Genomic DNA, 26,714 nt, shown 5'->3' with positions numbered 1-26,714 from the left:
ACCAATTCTACGAGTTGGAGACTGAGACGTTGAGATCTTTGTCAGAGCATCTGAGGGCAAATGTTAGAGTGGAGAATATTAAAGACCTTGAATATGTTCAACCGGAGGACATAAAAGACCATTTGACGCCAATATAGTGCCGGGAATTGCTTCAGTCCTTCAACCAAAAAGGTGAGATCTTGATTGATGAATGTAACATTTGTATGTAATTGTTATGAAAAAAGGTGCTATCTAGAACGTAAAATGGTTATTTGGCTGTCTCCATGGGAGAATCCTTTGAAGATCCCTTTTTGATTCCAGGTAACGTTACATGTATAACCCTTTTGGTTCCAGGTAGAACTCTTCTGGGTTCCATGTAGAACCCTTTCCACAGAGGGTTCTACATGGTACCCAAAAGGGTTCTACCTGGAAGCAAAAAGGGTTCTCCTATGGGGACAGCCAAAGAACCCTTTCGGAACCCTTTTTCTAAGAGTGCACACACACACACACAAGGTTTAAAAGGTTCTGTAAATAGTTAACTTGTTTTCACTCAAAATAAATGGTTTATGCTATGAGGGAGCGAGGCAAATGTAATAAATGGGACAGAAATGCCAAAAATACATAAAAGTACAAAATAATACAAATGTTTCTTTAAATTGTTTGTTTGTCTTCTTGTGCTGGTATGGAGTGCAGCACATAGCCTAACATTTTTTTCTTTGTCATTTTTTTAAGAAAATGAAGAATGGATATTATCTGTAACAATGGATAGGACTCTTGTCCTCCTCCAAGCATCAGTGACCTCAAGGAACAGTGGCCTTTCCTTTTCCCTTTCCTTTTCACCAAGTTATGTCTCTGCGACTCGTTGCAACTCGCTGTTGGCTGGGCTCCCTGCCTGTGCCATTAAACCCCTACAACAGATCCAGAACGCCGCAGCCCGTCTGGTGTTCAACCTTCCCAAGTTCTCTCACGTCACCCCGCTCCTCCGCTCTCTCCACTGGCTTCCAGTTGAAGCTCGCATCCGCTACAAGACCATGGTGCTTGCCTACGGAGCCGTGAGGGGAACAGCACCTCCGTACCTTCAGGCTCTGATCAGTCCCTACACCCAAACGAGGGCACTGCGCTCATCCACCGCTGGCCTGCTGGCCCCCCTACCTCTGAGGAAGCACAGTTCCCGCTCAGCCCAGTCTAAACTGTTCGCTGCTCTGGCACCCCAATGGTGGAACAAGCTCCCTCACGACGCCAGGACAGTGGAGTCATTCACCACCTTCCGGAGACACCTGAAACCCCACCTCTTTAAGGAATACCTAGGATAGGATAAAGTAATCCTTCTAACCCCCCCCCCCCTAAAAGATTTAGATGCACTATTGTAAAGTGGTTGTTCCACTGGATATCATAAGGTGAATGCACCAATTTGTAAGTCGCTCTGGATAAGAGCGTCTGCTAAATGACTTAAATGTAAATGTAAATATCCCCCCCCCCCGGCATTGTGATTGACAGTCGCCTGACTCAAGCTCTTCTGAACAAGAGTAAGAGAATTGTCAACATTTTTAAAAGCCAAAAGACCATTCTGCCATTCTTTTGTTGATGACCCACTTCAAAGAGAAGGACGAATCTCTGTTCCTCTTGGCAGATGTAAGGAATAGTGTTTTTAGACTTATAAAGTTGATATGATTAATGGTGTTTATACTGTACTATTACACATTATATGAATATTTTTTATGTGTATGTGATGTCGAGGCGCGAATTCCTTTGCCATTTCATGTCCAGGTCAGATAAAAAATGTTATGACAGGCATGGAAACAAACAAAATTCAAACAAAATTTGGGCATGTAGTGTTCTCCTGGCATCCACCAAACCCAGATTCATCTGTCGGACTACCAGATGGTGAAGCTTGATTCAACACTCCAGAGAACGTGTTTCCACTGCTCCAGAGTCCAATGGCGGCGAGCTTTACACCACTCCAGCCGACACTTTGCGTATGGTGATATTAGGCTTGTGTACGATGCTCGGCCATGGAAACCTATTTCATAAAATTCCCGATGTACAGTTCCTGTGCTGACGTTGCTTCCAGAGGCCGTTTGGAACTCGGTAATGAGTGTTGCAACCGAGGACAGACACGCGGCTGAGCTGTTGTTGCTCCTAGACGTTTCTATTTCACAATAACAGCACGTACAGTTCACCAGGGCAGCTCTAGCAGGGCAGAAATTTGAAGAACTGACTTGTTGGAAAGGTGTCATCCTATGACAGTGCCATGTTGAATGTCACTGAGCCTTTCAGTAAGGCCATTCTACTGCCAATATTTGTCTATAGAGATTGCATGGCTGTGTGCTCGATTTTATAAACCTGTCAGCAACGGGTGTGACTGAAATAGCCCAAACCACTAATTTGAAGGGGTGTCCACATACTTTTGTATATTTGTTGAATATCTTATCAATTAAAATAGCAATCAATTAGCTTAATTTCTCAGTGATCAAATTATATTTCCACAACAAAAAAATAGGTTGAAAACTAATCTTAACTTCAGAACAATCTGAGATGGTGAAATCCTATTCCTCTTTTGAGTCAGAACCACCACAATTGAAATAGGAATCCATGCATTGATAACCTTCAAAAATGGCTTATACAGACCCTGCTGCTAACCACAATGGAGAGGAGAATTTGTATCCCCACCCCAATATGGCCGAACTGACCAATGCTGATATCTTGCATCGAGACAATATTTATTCTCTTCTGATGCTTTTTATCTCCTTCTGTTGCCTCTCTTTCTCTCTCTTATCCACTTTCTGTGTCTTCCTCTCCTCCTCTTCGATCTTCATCTGGGCCTCCTGGTACATCTCATTGGTGTAGTGTTTTCCTCCATTCCTCGACACCATCTCCTCTATCTTCTTCAGCAGCTCTGAAACCAGAGTGTTGTCTTTTCTCTTGTCATTGATTAGGGAGTGATATCTGCCCCCACAGATATTGATGAGTTTCTGTAGATCTTTGCTCTCAGCCAGAAACTCCTCCACTGATTTTCCCTTCAGTTGATCTCCATGTGTGAACAGCAAGATGGTGTACATTGAGGCTTCTTCTCCAAAGTTCCTCTGGATCCACTTAACAGTGTTCTGCTCCTCCTCTGTGAACCTCCCCAGTCTGATCACCAGCAGGAAGGCATAGGGTCCCGGGACTGACATGTAGATGGCCTTTTCTATTTCACTTTTCATTTCCGTATCAGTCAGTTTCATGTCGAAGAGTCCTGGTGTGTCAATCACATTGATTTTCTTTCCAGCCACCATTCCACTCTGCTTAATACAGTGTGAGGTAACAGACTCAGGGGAGGAGTCTTCTTTAAACCCCTCCCTCCCCAGGATGGTGTTTCCTGTTGCACTCTTCCCTTATCCAGTCTTCCCTATCAGAACTGTCCTCAAGTCAGAGAGCTGCCCTGAAACTGGAAACAGACAAGAAGTGCTTGAGTTGATAGTGTCTTGATAAAAGGCTTCTGAAAACTGTGTGTGTGTGTACCTTGGCATTGACCAGCGAAGTCTTGCAGACAGTGTCAACATAGGTTGATAGGTATTTTACATATCAGCTAACCACATCATATGTTTTAGCAATCTGTCAGTCAACCAATGGTTGATGCATGCAACATCTAAGCAGTGTGACCTTAGTCAGTACTGACAAAAACCTGCAGGTGTGTCCCTCACAGCAACAACCTGCTAGAAGATGGCTGTTGACCCAAGGTACAGTATACTGCACTATCTCTGCACTAACCAAGGTACAGAATACTGCACTATCTCTGAACTAACCAAGGTACAGTATACTGCACTATCTCTGAACTAACCAAGGTACAGTATACTGCACTATCTCTGCACTAAACAAGATACAGTGTACTACACTGTCTCTGCACTAAACAAGATACAGTGTACTACACTATCTCTGAACTAAACAAGGTACAGTATACTGCACTATCTCTGCACTAAACAAGTTAATGTTTCAGGTAAAAATCTAACCATGTTTCTCCTTTCACTGTTCTACAATATTAAAACGTGTATAAATACAAACAAACTGTAGTCATATGATTATTTACGCATAAATATTAACAGACCTGTTATCAATAAAATGTCTACTTAATATTGTGCTACAGTTATTCAAATACTTTAAGTAGATTGTTGTACAACATTTAATTAGTAAGGTAGTTAAGTTGAATACTCACTTTTAGTGTGGTTGCACGGATCTGTATATTGTTGTTGTCACGTCCTGACCAGTAAAAGGGGTTGTTTGTTATTGTAGTTTGGTCAGGGCGTGGCAGGGTGTGTTTGTTTAGAGTGTTTCGGGGTTTGTTGGGGTATGTTCTATGTTAGTCTATTTCCATGTTTGTTCTAGTTTATCCATTTCTATGTCGTTTATTGGGTTGACCTTCAATTGGAGGCAGCTGTTCCTCGTTGCCTCTAATTGAAGGTCCTATTTAATAGGGGTGTTTTGTCTATGGGATTTGTGGGTAGTTGTTTCTCTGTGTAGTCATTTTGTCCTTACGAGACAGTTTTTTTGTCGTTGTTTTTGTTTCCGTGTTTTGTATCACGTTCTTTCTTGAACTTCTTTGGGATGGGGGCAGTATTTTCACGGCCGGATAAAAAACATACCCGATTTAATCTGGTTACTACTCCTGCCCAGAAACTAGAATATGCATATAATTAGTAGGTTTGGATAGAAAACATTCTAAAGTTTCTAAAACTGTTTGAATGGTGTCTGTGAGTATAACAGAACTCATATGGCAGGCCAAAACCTGAGAAGATTCCATGCAGGAAGTGCCATGTCTGAAAATTTGTTGTCCTTCTGTTGCATCTCTATCGAAATTACAGCATCTGTGCTGTAACGTGACACTTTCTAAGGCTTCCATTGGCTCTCTAAAGCCGCCAGAAAGTGGAATGGGGTGTCTGCTGTCTCTGGGCAAAGTATAGGAGCAGAGTTTGTAAGTGGTCAGCCTGGGGACAGTGAGACTGGAGATGCGCGTTCACGAGACTTCTCCATTTTTTTTATTTCGGTATTTTACGAGAAAAATAGCATAAAAATTGATTTTAAACAGCGTTTGACATGCTTCTAAGTACAGTAATGGAATATTTTGAAATGTTTTGTCACGAAATGCGCTCGCGCGTTACCCTTCGGATAGTGACCTGAACGCACGAACAAAACGGAGGAAATGGAACCCTGGAAAATGGAACCCTGACCTGTTCACCGGACGTGCTACCTGTCCCAGACCTGCTGTTTTCAACTCTCTAGAGACAGCAGGAACGGTAGAGATACTCTCAAAGATCGGCTATGAAAAAGCCAACTGACACTTACTCTTGTGTTACTGACTTGTTGCACCCTCGACAACTACTATGATTATTATTATTTGACCATGCTGGTCATTTATGAACATTTGAACATCTTGGCCATGTGCTGTTATAATCTCCACCCGGCACAGCCAGAAGAGGACTGGCCACCCCTCATAGCCTGGTTCCTCTCTAGGTTTCTTCCTAGGTTTTGGCCTTTCTGTGGAGTTTTTCCTAGCCATTGTGCTTCTACACCTGCATTGCTTGCTGTTTTGGGGTTTTAGGCTGGGTTTATGTACAGCACTTTGAGATATCAGCTGATGTAAGAAGGGCTATATAAATACATTTGATTTGATTTGATTTGAGGTATTTGCATATAACTATGGATTATTTGGAACCAAAACAACATTTGTTGTTGAAGTAGAAGTCCTGGGAGTGCATTCTGACGAAGAACAGCAAAGGTAATCCAATTTTTCTAATAGTAATTCTGAGTTTAGTGAGGACCAAACTTGGTGGGTGTCAAATTAGCTAGCCTGTGATGGCCGAGCTATCTACTCAGAATATTGCAAAATGTGCTTTCGCCGAAAAGCTATTTTAAAATCTGACACCACGATTGCATAAAGGAGTTCTGTATCTATAATTCTTAAAATAATTGTTATGTATTTTGTGAACGTTTATCGTGAGTAATTTAGTAAATTCACCGGAAGTTTGCGGTGGGTACGCTAGTTCTGAACATCACATGCTAATGTAAAAAGCTGGTTTTTGATATAAATATGAACTTGATTGAACAAAACATGCATGTATTGTATAACATAATGTCCTAGGAGTGTCATCTGATGAAGATCGTCAAAGGTTAGTGCTGCATTTAGCTGTGGTTTTGGTTTTTGTGACATATATGCTTGCTTTGAAAATGGCTGTGTGATTATTTTTGGCAGGGTACTCTCCTGACATAATCTAATGTTTTGCTTTCGCTGTAAAGCCTTTTTGAAATCGGACAATGTGGTTAGATTATCAAGGGTCTTGTCTTTAAAATGGTGTAAAATAGTCATATGTTTGAGAAATTGAAGTTATAGCATTTTTGAGGTATTTGTATTTCGCGCCACGTTCTTCCATTGGATATTTGGCGAGGCGTTCCGCTAGCGGAATGTCTAGATGCAAGAGGTTAATGATAGAATGTTCATATGTGACCCAATTCAAGAAGCTAGGCACTACTTCAATGCTTGTTTGGCAGAAATGCCTTAAAAAAAACGTATTTGCCATCTGCAAATAAGAGCCTAGTCAGTTTAGCCACGGAAAAAGAGGGGAACCTTCCCACTAGCCATGATTGATATGCCGAGAGATGAGTTCGGATTGGTCTGCCATGTAGCACGATTCTGTCTATAACATGAGCTTCCCAGTATGTGAAGACACTGAGCAGATTTAAAAAAAAGATATGACGTTAGCAATGGACTGCTCTTGTTGTGGTTCGTTTCCTTGTTCCTTGTCAATCATTGGCTCATTGGTGAAATTAACATTCTGACAGTATCTTTAATTAAATCATTCAAAAACCTTTATTAATGCAATTGCAGACAGAAGTTGACAACAGGAACATACGCATGTTTCCGAGTAAGCTCTGCAAAATATAAAAGGTCCCAAGTTATCTTATTAAACCTGAAGTCCAACCCTTGTGATGTCACTGCATTTGTCATTACCTTCTACTCTTCAGACCAAGCCCATGCATACACAGCTATATAAATTTGCAAGAGAGATACAATAGTTCCAGTCTTTTCTAAGGCCTAGGCAATAAATGTCCACTCCCCAAAATTGATGTATTGTGGAATGTCTGACTAGTCTCTTATCTCCTACACTCCCCTGCAGAGTTCTGTCTCAGTCACACATTTCTCAGAGGGGTCTCTTTATAAGAGGCAGAGAGTCTAGAAAACAACTGGCGGAACAATACTAAACCTCTATAATGAATATATATATTGTTAATCTGTAGTCTAGGACCCTTTAAATGTAAGGAGGGCGGGGTCTTATAAACTCTCCCCTTCTATTAATACAACATAAGCATAATCATCAAACATTTGGTACAGCCCCTATCATGACCCCTAGGTGAACCCTGACACTCTCAACAACATTGCTGCCTTGAATTTAGCAGGCGCTATAGACACAGATCTGTGGAGAAAAGTTGTGATGGACTACTACTACAGTCAGTGTGTACTGGAGTGACTTGTCACAGGTTGTGATAAGAGTCACAGTGATAATAGTCATTAATTCAAAGCCACATTTCAAACGTTGCTTGTTAGGGGGAGGTAGTTGCAGAAAGGTTGGAATGGTTTAGTCGGCTTCCTCAATAGTTGGTCCAGATGATCCACCGCCTGCAGGAGCGGTGCCACCAGCACCGGGGAATCCACCAGCCATGCCTTCGTTCATACCACCAGCACTGGTTAATCCACCAGCCATGCCTTCGGGCATGCCGCCAGCACCAGGGACCACCAGCCATGCCATACGGGAATACCACCAGCACCGGGGAATCCACCAGCCATGCCTTTGGGCATACCACCAGCAACCTGGTACAACTTGGTGATGACTGGGTTGCACACAATGTATAAATTGATGGTTCAGATTACAGGATGCCATATTTTTCCATATTCTGTTCCAGTTAAAGGGCTGTTCAGATTCAATTAGATCTGTGGACCATACCTTTTTAATGGTTAGCTCAGAATATGAGCTTTCCAATAGTTGTTTATACATTTTTTATTTATTAACTTTTACTTATTGAGGGTAGCCCAATTGAGACCAGGGTCTCATTCCCAATGGTGCCCTGAATACAGAAATGTTCTCCCAAACAGGAAGAAAAACTAACATGACAAATAGAACAAGGAGAATAAAAATAAGCACAAAGAACAAACTCAACATCACAATTTCAACATGTAAACCACCACAATCAATCAAAAGAACTGCAATCCGCCTCCCGAGTGGCACAGCGGTCTAAGGCCCTTTATCGCAGTGCTAGGGGTGTCATTACAGACCCGGGTTCAATCCCAGGCTGTATCACAACTGGCTGTGATCGGGAGTCCCCATAAGGTGGCACACAATAGGCAGGCGTCGTCCGGGTGAGGGGAGGATTTGGCCGGGGGGCTTTATTTGGCTCATCGCGCTCTAGCGACTCCTTGTGGCGGGCCGGGCGCCTACAGGCTGACCTCGGTCGTCAGTTGAACAGTGTTTCCTCCGACACGTTTGTGCGGCTGGCTTCCGGGTTAAGCGGAGTTAAGTGTTAAGAAGCGCAGTTTGGTGGGTCCTGTTTCAGAGGACGCATGACTCGACATTCGCCTCCCCAGCCCATTGTGGAGTTGCAGCGATGAGACAAGATCGAAATTGTGGAGGAAAAAGGGGTAAAATACAATCTTCATTGAAATAATTCACCACCAGAGTCCTAACCTGCCCTAGAGGCACCAGGCAAACAAGATGCAAGGAATTTTGTAGGTTACTACAACAATGGGGGCAAGAAAACTAAAAGAGTATTTATCTAAATTGGTGGAGACCAGAGGGACCTCAAGAGTTAATTAATCTTACGAGCGGCTTTGGTAGCTCATTATGTCATACGTTAGCAACAAAGTTAGGTACTTTGGAAGGTTCTGTAGTAGAGCTTTGTAACAAAAAGGGAGTAATGAAGTGATCTACAGGACTTTAATGTGGACCAGCCAACCTTTTGATACAGGATGTAGTGGTGAGTATTAAAACTGTCACCTGTGAAGGGCACTTTGGTAGACGGCATCCACAGTTTTAAGAGTAGTAGCTGCTGCAATCTGGTAAATGGTGTCACCTTAGTCAAGAACTGTTAGGAAAGTTGACTGTACAATCTGCTTCCTGCTATTTAGGGAGAGGCAAGATCTTTTCCTAAAACAGAAACCCACGTTCCATACAGATGAATATTACAAGTTAATAGATAAACCAATATTATTTATATTAATATTAAAGAGAACAGGTCCCTGTACCAGGAAACTAGACTTGACACCATCAGAAATCACACATTGAGTCCTGTCTGACAGATCATTCTCAAACCACTTTTCAAGAAGCCTGATCCAGGCCTATTTCAGTCAACCTTTGAATGAGTGTGATGGTCAACAGTGTCCAAAGCCTTGGAAAGACAGCACAATCATTTTTCTGATCGAAGCAATTGAACATATCTAAAACAAACGTAGCAGCTGAAACTGTCCAGGTCTAAAACCTGATTGGTTCACATTAAGAATAGAGTGGGAAGTTAAAAAAGTTAGTTGACAGTTGGCCAGGGATTCAACACTTTGGAAAGGCAAGATCATTTGCAAATTGTAATGTAGTTATCTAAGTCAGAAGGATCTCCTCCTTTATGTAGGGGGAGGACATGTCCTGCTTTACAGATCTTAAGGATATCACCAGAAACAACTGTAAAGTTATAATATATAGGTCAATGGTTCTGTGATAACTGGTGCAGAGAGTAAGAAGGGATTATGTGAATCAGCTAAGATTTTTTGTACTTTTTTACTCTTTAGCATAGCACTTAGTACATCATAGACATCAAATGGGGAAATGAAGATACAGTCTGTGAGTCTGTTAGTGCATTGTTATCTACAAGGTCATGTGACTAGGGGACTCTAGTAGAATGATATGCATTTTCAGAGATTATCCTTTCAAATAATTGGCCAGTTTAAACTAAATGGTTTGTTAGGGTTGAACTGGCTATTTGTATGCATAACCTTTATAATATACTGGGGAAGCTATGCTACAATATTAAGTATATAAACTACGGATAAATCAACTGTTGAAGACAAGAAGAACTACAACCGGCGACAGGAAGTGCGTCACTAGGCTGAGACCAGCCTGCACGCCGACGATAGGAGGAGCAAGTTTAAACCACGCTCCTCCTCTCTCTGACATGCCAGCATTGAGCAGGAACTATCTCTGTCAGAGTATAAAGGCGAGAACAATAGGATGTCGTTCTCTTCTCTGTTTTGCCCTGCAAGGTGCCACAGAGAGACCGTATATACAAACCACCCTTTTACCACACACGTGTTTGCATTAATTAAACTAAAGCTAAATCAGAAGTTACTATGTGCAGACTATTTTGTTCTGATACCAGACTTGAATTGACGCAACATTAACAGGTTATTAAAAGTACCACAAATTAAAATTCTGTCTGGTATGGGACCAGAGGCTGTCAAAACCTGCTGGGACAACAAGAGGGTAGAGTTGTTTAAAATGTTTTACCACTTTCCAGAAGTTAGCATGTATAGCATGTATATTATAGAGATCAGTCCTTTCAGGAGCCCAGATCATTTATTAATAAATCCCATCATTGGATGGTTTGGTAGCTGGGTTTCCCAAGGGACTCCATAGGCTAACAAAGCTAACCTGAGTTGTAAATATAAACAAAAGAGTTGCCTGGTAGTGTGTATGTATCTTGTAATGTGTATGTATCTGGTAATGTGTATGTATCTGGTAATGTGTATGTATCTGGTAATGTGTATGTAACTGGTAATGTGTATGTATCTGGTAATGTGTAGGTATCTGGTAATGTGTATGTATCTTCCAAATCTTGGAATGTTCTCAAACCATTACTCTCCATGATATCAGCATGGTTATGGATTCCACATTTGGACCATTGGGGAGATGCAAATGGCCGCCCTCCAGATAACAAGGCATTAGTGTGAAAGAATACCCAACATCTGATCTGAGGCATTCTTTGTTCTTAATCATTGTTGGGGAAAAATTGGATCCAGATCAGATGTTGGGTACTATATTTATTGAATAGTATATGAATCCTATCAATTAAAATGTCAAATTTGGTCACAATAAATTTGCTTAATTTCTCAGAGATCAAATCATATTTATATTATATAACACAATAATTGATCTTAATTGAATAATAATCTGAGATGGTGGATATGTAAATCTTAATCCTTCTGATTTTCTGAGTTGGAACTACCTGATTTGAAATAGGTGCCCATGCATTCATAACCTTTAACAGCGGCTAATGTAACCCCTGCTGCTAATGACAATGGAGAGCTGTACATGGCTGCCAACCCCAATGCAGCCGAACTGGCAAGTGCTGACCACTTGCAGCCATTCAATTTTTCTTCTCTTTTTCTTATTTCTTCATCTTCCTGTCTCCTCTCTCTCTCTCTCTTCTCCTCTTCCTGTCTCTTCCTCTCCTTTTCCTCGTTGATCTTCCTCTGGGCCTCCTGGTACATCTCATTGGTGTACTGTTTTCCTCCATTCCTCGACACCATCTCCTCTATCTTCTTCAGCAGCTCTGGGACCTGAGTGTATTTTCTCTTGTCATTGTTTAGGGAGTGATATCTGCCCCCACAGATATTGATGAGTTTCTGTAGATTTGCTCTTAGCCAGAAACTCCTCCACTGTTTTTCCCTTCAATAGATCTCCATGTGTGAACAGCACTATGGTGTACATTGAGGCTTCTTCTCCAAAGCTCTCCTGGATCCACTTCACAGTGTCCCTCTCCTCCTCTGTGAACCTCCCCAGTCTGATCACCAGCAGGAATGCGTGGGGTCCTGGGACTGACATTTCTATACACCTGACTATTTTACTTTTCATCTCTTCTTTAGACATTGTTGTGTCATAGAGCCCTGGGGTGTCGATGACATCAATCTTCCTCCCATCCACCACTCCACTCTGTTTCTCACTCTGTGCAGTCACAGACACTGGAGAAGCCTCCGCTTTAAACACCTCTCTCCCCAGGATGGTGTTTCCTGTTGCACTCTTCCCTGCTCCAGTCTTCCCCAGCAGAACTATCCTCAGGTTAGAGGGCTGCCCTGAAACTGTGGAAACAGACAAGAAATTATTGATTTTGTAATAATATCTTAAGATAAATGCACAACGCAGAGGACTAAAGGTCAAGAGGACTAAAAGTCAATAGAGTACTAACAATCAATGGAAATAGTGTTTTTTCTGTAATAGCGAATTATTGCTCAATGGGTCAGAGACATGGAAGGAATTTGTTGAGCCTGAAATAGGCCATTGGCCCAGTTTTGTAGCAAGGAATTATAATTGGTCAACCACAGGCTAGGGTTATACAACTACATCCTGTCCCGTTGTTCTGTGGAAAGAATCACTGAGGAGAGAATCACTGAGGAGAGGGGAGAATGAACATCTACCTCTCAGCATAACATCTATGATTTGTCACTCTTTGAATAAACCTATTTTTCTCCCCCTCATTTGCTTTGGGGTCTGTGTTATTGAAGAGTAACATCAACTGCTAGCAATTGGTGCCGTGACCCGGATGAATTGGTCGTAACCAACAACAAGGAAAGACTCAACTGTGTGTTGATCCAGGGAAAAGAGAGACCAATTGAGCGCAACCCATGGGATTCAATAGGGGGCAGTATTTTCACGTCCGGAAAAAAAACGTACCTGATTTAATCTGGTTATTGCTCCTACCCAGAAACTAGAATATGCATATAATTATTTGATTTGGATAGAAAACACCCTAAAGTTTCTAAAACTGTTTGAATGGTGTCTGTGAGTATAACAGAACTCATATGGCAGGCCAAAACCTGAGAAGATTCTATATGGGAAGTGCCCTGTCTGACCATTTCTTGGCCTTCTGTAGCCTCTTTATCAAAAATACAGGATCTCTGCTGTAACGTGACATTTTCTGAGGCTCCCATAGGCTCTCAGAAGGCGCCAGAACGTGGAATGATAACTCTGCAGTCCCTGGGCGAAAAACAGTAGGGGTTTTGGAAAGTGGTCGTTCTGAGAACAATGACACTGGCGCACGCGTGCATGTGACGACGCCCTTTTCTATTTTCAGTGTTTGAATGGATAAAACGTCTCCCGGTTGGAATATTATCGCTATTTTCTGAGAAAAATCGCATAAACATTGATTTTAAACAGCGTTTGACATGCTTCGAAATACGGTAATGGAATATTTTGAATTTTATTGTCACGATATGCGCCGGCGCATCACCCTTCGTATAGTGTCTTGAACGCAAGAACAAAACGCAGCTATTTGGATATAACTATGGATTATTTACAACCAAAACAACATTGGGTGTTGAAGTAGAAGTCCTGTGAGTGCATTCTGACAAAGAACAGCAAAGGTAATTCAATTTTTCTTATTGTAAATCTGAGTTTGGTGAGTGCCAAACTTGGTGGGTGTCAAAATAGCTAGCCATGATGGCTATCTACTCAGAATATTGCAAAATGTGCTTTCACCGAAAAGCTATTTTAAAATCAGACACCGCGATTGCATAAAGGAGTTCTGTATGTATAATTCTTAAAATAATTGTTGTGTTTTTTTGTGAACGTTTATTGTAATTTTGTAAATTCACCGGAAGTTTTCGGTGTGTATGCTAGTTCTGAATGTCACATGCTAATGTAAAAAGCTGGTTTTTGATATAAATATGAACTTGATTGAACAAAACATGCATGTATTGTATAACATAATGTCCTAGGAGTGTCATCTGATGAGGATCATCAAAGGTTAGTGCTGCATTTAGCTGTGGTTTTGGTTTTTGTGAGATTAAAGGCTAGCTTGAAAAATGGGTGTCTGATTATTTCTGGCATAATCTTGACATAATCTAATGTTTTGCTTTCGTTGTAAAGCCTTTTTGAAATCGGACAATGTGGTTAGATAAAGGAGAGTCTTGTCTTTAAAATGGTGTAAAATAGTCATATGTTTGAAAAATGGAAATTTTTGCATTTTTGAGGTATTTGTAATTCGCACCACGCTCTACCATTGGATATTGGTGAGGTGTTCCGCTGGTGGAACATCTAGATGTAAGAGGTTATTAACCAGGTAAGTTGACTGGGAACACGTTGTCATTTACAGCAACGACCTGGGGAATAGTTACAGGGGATGAATGAGCCAATTGTAAGCTGGGGATGATCAGGTGACCATGATGGTATGAGGGACAGCTTGGGAATTTCACTGATCATAATCTTGATGTGATTGGCCTGACTGAAACATGGCTTAAGCCTGATGAATTTACTGTGTTAAATGAGGCCTCACCCCCTGGTTACACTAGTGACCATACCCCCCGTGCATCCGGCAAAGGCGGAGGTGTTGCTAACATCTACGATAGCAAATTTCAATTTACAAAAAAAAAAACAATGACGTTTTCGTCTTTTGAGCTTCTAGTCATGAAATCTATGCAGCCTACTCACTCACTTTTTATAGCTACTGTTTACAGGCCTCCTGGGCCATATGCAGTGTTCCTCACTGAGTTCCCTGAATTCCTATCGGATCTTGTAGTCATAGCAGATAATATTCTAATTTTTGGTGACTTTAACATTCACATGGAAAAGTCCACAGACCCACTCCAAAAGGCTTTCAGAGCCATCATCGACTCAGTGGGTTTTGTCCAACATGTCTCTGGACCTACTCACTGCCACAGTCATACTCTGGACCTAGTTTTGTCCCATGGAATAAATGTTGTGGACCTAAATGTTTTTCCTCATAATCCTGGATTATCGGACCACCATTTTATCGCGTTTACAATTGCAACAAATAATCTGCTCAGACCCCAACCAAGGAGCATTGAAAGTCGTGCTATAAATTCTCAGACAACCCAAAGATTCCTTGATGCCCTTCCAGACACCCTCTGCCTACCCAAGGACGTCGGAGGACAAAAATCAGTTAACCACCTAACCGAGGAACTCAATTTAACCTTGCGCAATACCCTAGATGCTTTTGCACCCCTAAAAATTTAAAACATCTGTCATAAGAAACTAGCTCCCTGGTATACAGAAAATACACGAGCTCTGAAGCAAGCTTCCAGAAAATTGGAACGGAAATGGCGCCACACCAAACTGGAAGTCTTCCAACTAGCTTGGAAAGACAGTACCGTGCAGTATCGAAGAGCCCTCACTGCTGCTCGATCATCCTATTTTTCCAACTTAATTGAGGAAAATAAGAACAATCCGAAATTTCTTTTTGATACTGTCGCAAAGCTAACTAAAAAGCAGCATTCGCAAATGGAGGATGGCTTTCACTTCAGCAGTAATACATTTATGAACTTCTTTGAGGAAAAGATCATGATCATTAGAAAGCAAATTACGGACTCCTCTTTAAATCTGGGTATTCCTCCAAAGCTCCATTGTCCTGAGTCTGCACAACTCTGCCAGGACCCTGGCTCAAGGGAGATACTAAAGTGTTTTAGTACTATATCTCTTGACACAATGATGAAAATAATCATGGCCTCCATAACCTCAAGCTGCATACTGGACCCTATTCCAACTAAACTACTGAAAGAGCTGCTTCCTGTGCTTGGCCCTCCTATGTTGAACATAATAAACGGCTCTCTATCCACCGGATGTGTACCAAGCTCACTAAAAGTGGCAGTAATAAAGCCTCTCTTGAAAAAGCCGAATCTTGACCCAGAAATTATAAAAATCTATCGGCCTATATCGAATCTTCCATTCCTCTCAAAATTTTTTGAAAAAGCTGTTGCACAGCAACTCACTGCCTTCCTGAAGACAAACAATGTATACGAAACGCTTCAGTCTGGTTTTAGACCCCATCATAGCACTGAGACTGCACTTGTGAAGGTGGTAAATGACCTTTTAATGACGTCAGACCGAGGCTCTGCATCTGTCCTCGTGCTCCTAGATCTTAGTGCCGCTTTGATACCATCGATCACCACATTCTTTTGGAGAGATTGGAAACCCAAATTGGTCTACATGGACAAGTTCTGGCCTGGTTTAGATCTTATCTGTCGGAAAGATGTCAGTTTGTCTCTGTGAATGGTTTGTCCTCTGACAAATCAATTGTAAATTTCGGTGTTCCTCAAGGTTCCGTTTTAGGACCACTATTGTTTTCACTATATATTTTACCTCTTGGGGATGTCATTCGAAAACATAATGTTAAATTTCACTGCTATGCGGACGACACACAGCTGTACATTTCAATGAAACATGGTGAAGCTCCAAAATTGCCCTCGCTAGAAGCCTGTGTTTCAGACATAAGGAAGTGGATGGCTGCAAACTTTCTACTTTTAAACTCGGACAGAACAGAGATGCTCGTTCTAGGTCCCAAGAAACAAAGAGATCTTCTGTTCAATCTGACAATTAATCTGGATGGTTGTACAGTCGTCTCAAATAAAACTGTGAAGGACCTCGGTGTTACTCTGGACCCTGATCTCTCTTTTGAAGAACATATCAAGACTGTTTCAAGGACAGCTTTTTTCCATCTACGTAACATTGCAAAAATCAGAAACTTTCTGTCCAAAAATGACGCAGAAAAATTAATCCATGCTTTTGTTACTTCTAGGCTGGACTACTGCAATGCTCTACCTTCCGGCTACCCGGATAAAGCACTAAACAAACTTCAGTTAGTGCTAAATACGGCTGCTAGAATCCTGACTAGAACCAAAAAATTTGATCATATTACTCCAGTGCTAGCCTCCCTACACTGGCTTCCTGTTAGGGCAAGGGCTGATTTCAAGGTTTTACTGCTAACCTACAAAGCATTACATGGGCTTGCTCCTACCTATCTTTCCGATTTGGTCTTGCCGTACATACCTATACGTACGCTACGGTCACAAGACACAGGCCTCCTAATTGTCCCTAGAATTTCTAAGCAAACGTCTGGAGGTAGGGCTTTCTCCTATAGAGCTCCATTTTTATGCAATAGTCTGCCTACCCATGTGAGAGACGCAGACTCAGTCTCAACCTTTAAGTCTTTACTGAAGACTTATCTCTTCAGTAGGTCCTATGATTAAGTGTAGTCTGGCCCACGAGTGTGAAGGTGAACGGAAAGGCTGGAGCAACGAACCGCCCTTGCTGTCTCTGCCTTGCCGGTTCCCCTCTTTCCACTGGGATTCTCTGCCTCTAACCCTATTACAGGGGCTGAGTCACTGACTTACTGGTGTTCTTCCATGCCGTCCATGGGAGGGGTGCGTCACTTGAGTGGGTTGAGTCACTGACGTGGTCTTCCTGTCTGGGTTGGCGCCCCCCCTTGGGTTATGCCATGGCGGAGATTTTTGTGGGCTATACTCGGCCTTGTCTTCGGACGGTAAGTTGGTGGTTGTAGACATCCCTCTAGTGGTGTGGGGGCTGTGCTTTGGCAAAGTGGGTGGGGTTATATCCTTCCTGTTTGGCCCTGTCCGGGGGTATCATCGGATGGGGCCACAGTGTCTTCTGATCCCTCCTGTCTCAGCCTCCAGTATTTATGCTGCAGTAGTTTATGTGCCGGGGGGCTAGGGTCAGTCTGTTTCATCTGGAGTATTCTCGTCTTATCCGGTGTCCTGTGTGAATTTAAATATGCTCTCTCTAATTCTCTCTTTCTCTCTTTCTTTCTTTCTCTCGGAGGACCTGAGCCCTAGGACCATGCCTCGGGACTACCTGGCATGATGACTCCTTGCTGTCCCCAGTCCACCTGGCCATGCTGCTGCTCCAGTTTCAACTGTTCTGCCTGCGGCTACGGAACCCTGACCTGTTCACCGGACGTGCTTGTTGCACCCTCGACAACTACAATGATTATTATTATTTGACCATGCTGGTCATTTATGAACATTTTAACATCTTGACCATGTTCTGTTATAATATCCACCCGGCACAGCCAGAAGAGGACTGGCCACCCCTCATAGCCTGGTTCCTCTCTAGGTTTCTTCCTAGGTTTTTGGCCTTTCTAGGGAGTTTTTCCTAGGGAGTTTTTCCTAGCCACCGTGCCTCTTTCACATGCATTGCTTGCTGTTTGGGGTTTTAGGCTGGGTTTCTGTACAGCACTTTGAGATTTCAGCTGATATACGAAGGGCTATATAAATAAATTTGATTTGATTTGATTTGTATGAAGACATGGGACCATTTGATGCGTTATAAGAAACTCTACAATCTACATCCATATGATGGGTTACAGTTATTAGCCTTTGTTTTGAACAACCGTGAACATGGCGTACTTGAAGAAAAAGTTTATAGAGCTGTGGGTGGTGAAGAGCAAGATGGATGGAGAGCCAGACGTGTTTTCCTTAACCTGTTAGGGTATAGGGGGCAGTATTGAGACTTTTTTGAAAAAAGATGTGCCCATTTTTAAATGCCTCCTACACCTACCCAGTAACTACAATATGCATATACTTATTATATATGGATAGAAAACACCCTAAAGTTTCAAAAACTGTTTGAATGGTGTCTGTGAGTATAACAGAACTCATTTGGCAGGCAAAACCCTGAGACAGATTCTGACAGGAAGTGGATACCTGATGTGTTGAATTGACTTTGAGCCTATGCCATTGAAAAACAAAGGGGGTGAATTATATTCTGGCACTTCCTATTGCTTCCACAAGATGTCCCCAGCCTTTACAAAGTGTTTTGAGTGTTCTACAGTGAGATCTGACCGAATAAGAGCCATGGAACGTGATGGTCCATCATTCACCCTGGCGCGCGATTTGATGGTGGGTACTCTCATTCCGAAACGTTTTAAAAGAAAACCCAATGGTCCGCCTTGAATTTTATTCATGTTCTGGTTAAAAAAGGCCCTAATGATTTATGCGATACAACGTTTGACATGTTTGAACGAACGGAAATATATTTTTTCCGTTCTTGAAGTGAAGTGAAGTCCGGCTGGCTTAGATCATGCGCTACAACACGGAGGTTTTTCGACATAAATGATGAGCTTTTTTGAACAAAACTACATTCGTTATGGACCTGGGACTCTTTGGAAGTGACATCTGATGAAGAGAATCAAAGGTAATGGATTATTTATATAGTATTTTCGATTTTAGTTTCCTCCAACATGGCGGTTAGTCTGTATCGCGATGCATATTTTTCTGGCGCAGTGCTCAGATTATTGCAAAGTGTGATTTCCCAGTAAGGTTAATTTAAAATCTGACAAGTCCATTGCGTTCAAGAGATGTAAATCTATAATTCTTTGAATGACAATATAATATTTTAGCAATGTTTTCTAATATTAATTAATTATTTTGTCGTCATGACTTGACTGCCGGTATTGGAGGGAAACGATTTCCTGAACATCAACGCCATAGTAAAACACTGTTTTTAGATATAAATATGAACTTGATAGAACTAAAAATGCATGCATTGTCTAACAAAATGTCCTAGGAGTGTCATCTGATGGAGATTGTAAAAGGTTAGTGCATAATTTTAGCTGATTGTATGGTTTTGGTGACGCATGTCTTTGAATCGACAATGCATTGCACACAGCTATTGTCAATGTACTCTCCTAACATAACCTAACTTTATGCTTTCCCCGTAAAACCTTTTTGAAATCGGTAAACGTGGTTAGATTAAGAATATGTTTATCTTTCAAAGGCTGTAAGTTAGTTGTATGTTTGAGAAATTTGAATTTGTACATTTATTTGGTTTCAAATTTGCCGCTCTTGAAATGCACCTGCTGTTGATAGGGTGCGCCACAGGTGGCACGCTAACGTCCCAGGTAGCCTCAAGAAGTTAAGGGTTTGACCAATGGGTGGTGAAGAGCAAAATGTGGCCGATGGATGGAGACCCAGACATGTTTTCCTTAAGGGTCTGACCAATGCAACCACCAAATGTGTTCAAAAACTGAAAGAACCGTTTGTTGAATTTGAAGAAAGGTTTAGAGCAGAGGTAGTTAGACACAGTAGGTTACCCAACATGGAAGATGAAAGGTATAGAGCAGAGATGGCAGATATCTAACAGAACTAACCATTATCAATTTATTTTGGTCCAATGAAGATGGATGCAGGGGTGTGGATGGGCTCATTTGAACAACCTATTTTAAGCCTTGATGTTATTATGCAACTTGACTCTACATTGAACGTCTCTGAATGGAAGGTGATGTGGCAAATTAGACAACTGCAGGAAAGTACAGTTCAGAACCATCCTATTTGGACTACAAAGAAAAATTAGAGTGGAATTTTGGATATGGAACCAGTGTGTTTGACAGGTGTTGCCCCACCTTGCACAAAACAATATCCCATTAGCAAGGAAGCTATGGACACTACTAAAGTAGTGAGTAAAGATTCTGCCGACATGTTGTTCATACTCTTTTGACAATGATTCGAGCTGCACAGGTCACAGCTGCTCGTTGGAACAAATGGCCAACTGTGTTGGAAACTCCTAACATCATCATACAGTACAACGTGGCACCCAATGTAATCCAGCTACGCTGATGCTTCCTCCAGATTCCACATTACTTGAACACGACTGTTGTGAGTTGGTTTTGGATCAGCTCTCTGATGGGTTTAAGAGTCATCCTTTGGAAAACCCTGAGTTTATCTTATGGTTCAAGTATTGTGGAGGGGGGGGGGGTGAGGAAGGCAGGCTGGGCAGTTACTACAATGGACAATGTGATAGTGACAGGCACGTTACCTGCAGGAACATCAGCACAGGTGGCAGAATTGGTGGCTTTAACAGAAGCATGTAAACAGGCTGAAGGAAAAACAGCTAATATCTACACAGACTCAAGGTATGCTTTCAGCGTTACCAATGATTTAGGAAAAATATGGAAAAACCAGAGGATTCATGACATCACTGGGGGCTCCTGTGAAGAATGGACCAGAGGGGATGGTTCTACTGAATGCTCTCCAGTTACCTGGACAAGTTGCAATTTTGAAAATGAATGTACATAGAAAAATCTTTACAGACGAGAGTAAAGGTAATGATCTGGCTGACAGAGCTGCCAAGGCGTTTTCCAAGAGAACACCTCTGTCACCTAAACTGATTAGGAGATACACATTAGAGACATACAAAGCAGTGTACCCAAAAGATGAAGTGTGGGAATGGATGGCTGCAGGATGCAAACTCAATCAAGAAGGTGTGTGAAAATACAACCTGAGATGTGTAGCGCCAAATGCACTCTTACTCTACTTGGTGACACAGATCCACTCTTTGGGACACATTGGTGTGGACAGGATAGTTTATTGTTTTGTGGGCAAATGGTGGACTCCTGGTGTGCGGAAAAAGGCTGAGGCTGTTGTGGCAAATTGCAACTTTGTATGGAAAACAACACCAAGAGACGTGTGAAAGTACAGACACGACGAGAGCCTGCCCCACCAGGACCCTTCAGACATCTACAGCTTGATGTAACGATCGTCGCCTGGTAACGAGGAAGCGGACCAAAACGCAGCTGGGAGCGAACACATGTTTATTCTTTTACACTCAAATAAACACGTACACAAAATCAATAAAATGCCGATACGTTAGCTGCTCAAAATAAAAGAGACAACACCCCACAAACAGCGTGGGGAAAACAGCACTTAAATGTGATCCCAATCAGAGACAATTAGCGACAGCTGTCTCTGAATGGGAATCGACAGAACCCAACATAGAATTTCCCCCCTAGAGCCTACACAAGGCTAAAACGTAAACAAAACACAAACCAAGGAAAAATACCTAACTTGACACACCCTGACCCAATATACCCGCGTTCACCTGGTCAGGGCGTGACAGAACCCCCCCTCAACGGTGCGTACTCCCGGCGCACCAAACTTAAGTCTATTAGGGGGGGGACCCGGGTGGGCGCCTCACCCTCGGTGGAGGCTCTGGCCCCGGGCGTGTTCTCTCCCCCGCCTTCACCTTAACCCTACCCCTCTGGCCCGGACTGGACCACTGTGGAGCGGCATGCTCAGGCTCCGGAGCGGAGCCGTCGACCGGAACAGGATTGGGCACCGGTGGACCGGACACGGGCCGTGCCGAACTGTGGACACGCACCGTGGGCTTGGTGCGGGGAACAGGAACGGGCCGGACAGGACTGTGGACACGCACCACTGACTTGGTGCGGGGAGCAGGAACGGGCTGGGCCGGAGGGCAGTCTGGCAGCTCGGGACAGTCTGGGCAGTCTGGCAGCTCGGGACAGTCTGGGCAGTATGGCAGCTCGGGACAGTCTGGGCAGTCTGGCAGCTCGGGACAGTCTGGGCAGTCTGGCAGCTCGGGACAGTCTGGGCAGTCTGGCAGCTCGGGACAGTCTGGGCAGTCTGGCAGCTCGGGACAGTCTGGGCAGTCTGGCCAGTCTGGCCACTCCAGCAGTTCAGGGCAGTCTGGCCACTCCGGCAGTTCAGGGCAGTCTGGCCACTCCGGCAGTTCAGGGCAGTCTGGCCACTCCGGCAGTTCAGGGCAGTCTGGCCACTCCGGCAGTTCAGGGCAGTCTGGCCACTCCGGCAGTTCAGCGCAGCCTGGCCACTCCGGCAGTTCAGCGCAGCCTGGCCACTCCGGCAGTTCAGCGCAGCCTGGCTACTCCGGCGACTGTTGATTGGCGGGCAGCTCCGACGACTGTTGACTGGCGGGCAGCTCCGACGACTGTTGACTGGCGGGCAGCTCCGACGACTGTTGACTGGCGGGCAGCTCCGACGACTGTTGACTGGCGGGCAGCTCCGACGACTGTTGACTGGCGGGCAGCTCCGACGACTGTTGACTGGCGGGCAGCTCCGACGACTGTTGACTGGCGGGCAGCTCCGACGACTGTTGACTGGCGGGCAGCTCCGACGACTGTTAACTGGCGAGACCCACCGGAGGCCTAGTCCTGGGAGGTGGCACAGGACGGACCAGGATGGGGAGACCCACTGGAGGCCTGGTCCTGGGAGGAGGCACAGGATAAACCGGGCTGTGGGGGAGCACTGGTACGGACACTCTTTACCCACACTCCAGGCTGAATGCCCACTTTGGCCCGGCACGGGCGGAGAGCAGGCATTGGGCGAACTGGACCCTCCCAGCGCTCTGGAGACACAGTGCCTAACGCCGGCGCAGGATAACCTGGACCGAGGAGGCGCACCGGAGACCAGATAGCGCTGAGCTGGCACCATCCGCCCTAGCTCGATGCCTGCACTCGCATAGCACTTGCGGGGGGCTGGTATGTAGCGCACCGGGCTTTGAACGCGCACTGGGGACACCGTGCGCTTCACAGCATAACACGGCGTCTTACCAGTACCACGCTGCTTCCGGTAAGCATGGGGAGTTAGCTTAGGTCTACCACCTGACTCCGCCAATCTCCCCGTGTGCCCCCCCCCAAAAAAATTGTGGGGCTGCCTCCCGTGTCCGTTGCGCTCCCTCTCCTCATACCAGCGCCTCTCAGCTCTCGCCGCCTCGATCTCCCAATGCGGGCGGCGATAATCCCCAGCTTGAGCCCATGGTCCAGGGGAAACCTCCAGGATTTCCTCCCAAGTCCATGACTCCAGATAGCTTTTCTCCTGGTGCCTCTCCTTGTGCTGCTCCTTCCTCTGCTGCTTGGTCCGTTGTTGGTTGGGGTGTTCTGTAACGATCGTCGCCTGGTAACGAGGAAGCGGACCAAAACGCAGCTGGGAGCGAACACATGTTTATTCTTTTACACTCAAATAAACACGTACACAAACTCAATAAAATGCCGATACGTTAGCTGCTCAAAATAAAAGAGACAACACCCCACAAACAGCGTGGGGAAAACAGCACTTAAATGTGATCCCAATCAGAGACAATTAGCGACAGCTGTCTCTGATTGGGAATCGACAGAACACAACATAGAATTTCCCCCCTAGAGCCTACACAAGGCTAAAACGTAAACAAAACACAAACCAAGGAAAAATACCTAACTTGACACACCCTGACCCAATATACCCGCGTTCACCTGGTCAGGGCGTGACACTTGACTACATCACGCTGCCCAAATGTAAAGGAGAGGAAGATGTGCAAGTCATTGTTGATCGTTTCTCACGATGAGTTGAAGCCTACCCTACTAAGAACGGAACTGCACAAAACACAGCTAAAATTCTGATTAGAGAAATCATAGACAGACAAGTAAAAGAGACGTGGGGAATAAGTCCCGAGGGGGGACGTGACGTAGTACCAGGACAGTGGGTGATGGTAAAAAAAATATGTAACAGACACAATAGGGCCAGAATGGGAAGGTCATTATCAAGTGATGCTCATAATAAGGTCAGCAGTGAAAGTCCAGGAAAAATCAGGAAATATCACCATGGATACACTCATTGCAAGGTTGTCCAATTTGATGACAAAGCAGAGCCTGGAGAATAAATAACTGATTTATTAGCAATCGGGGGCCAATCTCAGGTGAAGAAGCATAGTAAGATGATCAGAACCTGTTAAGCTTTTATGTTGTACACTGCAGTCATCGTATTAGGGAAATCTAGGTGAAATGTCCAACTTTTTCATGAAAATCGGGACATGATTACTTAGGGAAATCTATGTGAAATATACATTTCTCTTGAAACCAGGACGTTACTTTCATCATTGTTTCTTTCACGTCCTGACCAGTAAAAGGGGTTATTTGTCATTGTAGTTTGGTCAGGGTGGCAAGGGGTGTTTGTTTAGTGTGTTTTGGTGTTTTTGGTTTAGGTTCTATGTTTTCTATTTCTATGTTTAAATCTAGTTTTCTATTTCTATGTTGGGTTTTGGTAGGACCTCCAATTAGTGGCAGCTGGTTGTCATTGCCTCTGATTGGAGGCCATATTTAGTTGAGGTTTGTTTCACTTGTGTTTTGTGGGTGGTTATTTTCTGTATAGCCTGTGTGCCTTATGGAACTGTTTTTCGTCGTACGTTTATTTTGTTTAAAGGACTTGGTGAATGATGACCTTGCCAGTAGGACGATTGAATATTATTGTCTTGTAGACAAACTTGTATGAGTTTCCTCATATTCAGGATGTGGTGGGAATCGTAAAGGACATCATCATTATACCTGTTAATACTTATTTTCTATAACTTTGTTTGAAATCTATTTCTTATTGTAACAGAAAGTAAAATATGCCCTTTGTGTTTTATAGAAATGTAACGTGTTTAATGTGAATGATTTTAGGCTTACTGCTAATGTTTTCTATACTGTCTATTTTTCATGTTATCTATTATTTTCCGAAAATACATTTGAAGTATATATATTTTTAAAATGGTCTAGGGGGAGTGTAAGAATATTTTAAGATAAATACACAACGCAGAGGATGAGAGGTCAATAGAGTACTAAAGGTCAAGAGGACTAAAAGTCAAGAGAGTACTAACAATCAATGGAAATAGTGTTTTTTCTGTAATAGGGAATTATTGATCAATGGGTCAGCAACATGGGAGGAATTTGTCTAGACATTGAGACTGATATAGGATACTTGTTATTTGACCATTGGCCCAGTTTTATTGCAAGGAATTCTAATTGGTCAACCACAGGCTAGGGTTGGGTTATAAAACTACATCCTGTCCCTTTGTTCTGTGGAAAGAATCACTGAGGACAGGGGAGAATGAACATCTACCTCTCAGCATAACATCTATTATTTTTTTAACTAGGCAAGTCAGTTTTAAGAACAAATTCTTATTTTCAATGACAGCCTAGGACCAGTGGGTATTTTCAATGACAGCCTAGGACTAGTGGATTAACTGCCTTGGTCAGGGGCAGAACAACAGAATTTTACCTTGTCAGCTCAGGAACTCGATCTTGCAACCTTTCAGGTACAAGTCCAATGCTCTAACCACTAGGCTACCTGCTGTCCTCTTTGAATAAACCTATTTTTCTCCCCCCTGATTTTCTTTGGGGTCTGTGTTATTGAAGAGTAACATCAACTACTAACACTGATAGTGGGTGTCTTGATAAAAGGCTACTGAAAACTATGTGTAAGTCCATGCATATATGTGTGTGTGTGTGTGTGTGTGTGTCTGTCTGTGTCTTTCCTGGTTGAGGATTGACGAGACATTAATTGCTTCTCTTCTCGTCAAATACTGAAATAACATTCAGCTTATACAACAATATATACCCAACAGGACATGCCACCAGGGGTCTCTTCACAGTCCCCAAGTCCAAAATTAAACAAATAAATAAAAATGATTAATCAACTTCTCATGGAATGGCAGGACATGTGAAGGGACACACATTTTTTGTATTTTATTGTATTATTATTATAATAATATACATGTATTTATTTATTTGTGTGACTGTCATTGTCTATCAGTGTTTCATTACTTGTCATGTTTTGTGTTTTTTGTTGACCCCAGGAAGAATATCTGTTGCCTCTGGAAAAGACAATGGGATCCAAGGAAACAAACAGGTGTGTGTGTGTGTGTGTGTGTGTGTGTGTGTGTGTGTGTGTGTGTGTGTGTGTGTGTGTGTGTGTGTGTGTGTGTGTGTGTGTGTGTGTGTGTGTGTGTGTGTGTGTGTGTGTGTACCTTGGCATTGACCAGTGAAGTCTTGCAGGCAGAGTGTCAACAGGAGCAGAATTTTCAGAGTCCTTCCTCTTCCTCGTGCCATTACTACAACTGCAGTCAAAAAAAAACATGGAAACAGACAATGACCTCATTACAAAATAAAAAGTCCACATTTCTTCGGTGACTCATGAAGAGTGTTTGGAAAAGTTCCAACGTTTATATATGAGGATGAACTAAATTATATTTTTTTCTCAGCTACTTGACTTTCAAACAATAAAAACTACTAAACTATAAACTATAAAAAGAGTGATGATATGTGGTATAACTGTGGATAAACACAGTACATTCCCTAACAAAGTAGCTTACCTCGGGTGAACATAATGTACTCATATGCTTAAATCAAATGACATTCTTAAAAAAGTGCCT

At 43.1% G+C, this 26,714-nt stretch overlaps 2 protein-coding genes across 3 annotated transcripts in view; both read right to left on the bottom strand.

The window, feature by feature from the left end:
* The window catches only part of LOC115147775 (GTPase IMAP family member 7-like), a 351,504-nt gene that overhangs the window by 86,443 nt on the left and 238,347 nt on the right, over positions 1–26,714 (bottom strand). The gene's annotated exons all lie outside the window — the stretch shown is intronic.
* LOC115147777 (GTPase IMAP family member 4-like) lies at positions 2,650–26,391 on the bottom strand. The gene is made up of 3 exons (XM_029690075.1): positions 26,310–26,391; positions 11,832–12,067; positions 2,650–3,170 (listed from the first exon to the last, which is right to left on the bottom strand). Exons 1-3 carry the CDS (start codon positions 26,389–26,391, stop codon positions 2,700–2,702), a joined length of 789 nt encoding a protein of 262 aa, XP_029545935.1. The 3' UTR covers positions 2,650–2,699.

The sequence above is a fragment of the Salmo trutta genome, chromosome 14, assembly GCF_901001165.1.
Source record: "Salmo trutta chromosome 14, fSalTru1.1, whole genome shotgun sequence".
Classification (NCBI taxonomy): domain Eukaryota; kingdom Metazoa; phylum Chordata; class Actinopteri; order Salmoniformes; family Salmonidae; genus Salmo; species Salmo trutta.
Note: the sequence above shows the minus strand (reverse complement) of the source record. Positions and strands in the feature narration are given on the sequence as shown.

Excerpts from the sequence above, each read along its gene's own strand:
- LOC115147777 (XM_029690075.1), bottom strand. The coding sequence starts at position 26,391 with ATGGCACGAGGAAGAGGAAGGACTCTGAAAATTCTGCTCCTGTTGACA. Across the intron at positions 12,068-26,309 it reads CTTCACTGGTCAATGCCAAG|TTTCAGGGCAGCCCTCTAAC; the intron begins GTACACACACAC and ends CTGTTTCCACAG. Across the intron at positions 3,171-11,831 it reads AAGAAGAGATGAAAAGTAAA|ATAGAAAAGGCCATCTACAT; the intron begins ATAGTCAGGTGT and ends ATGAAAAGTGAA.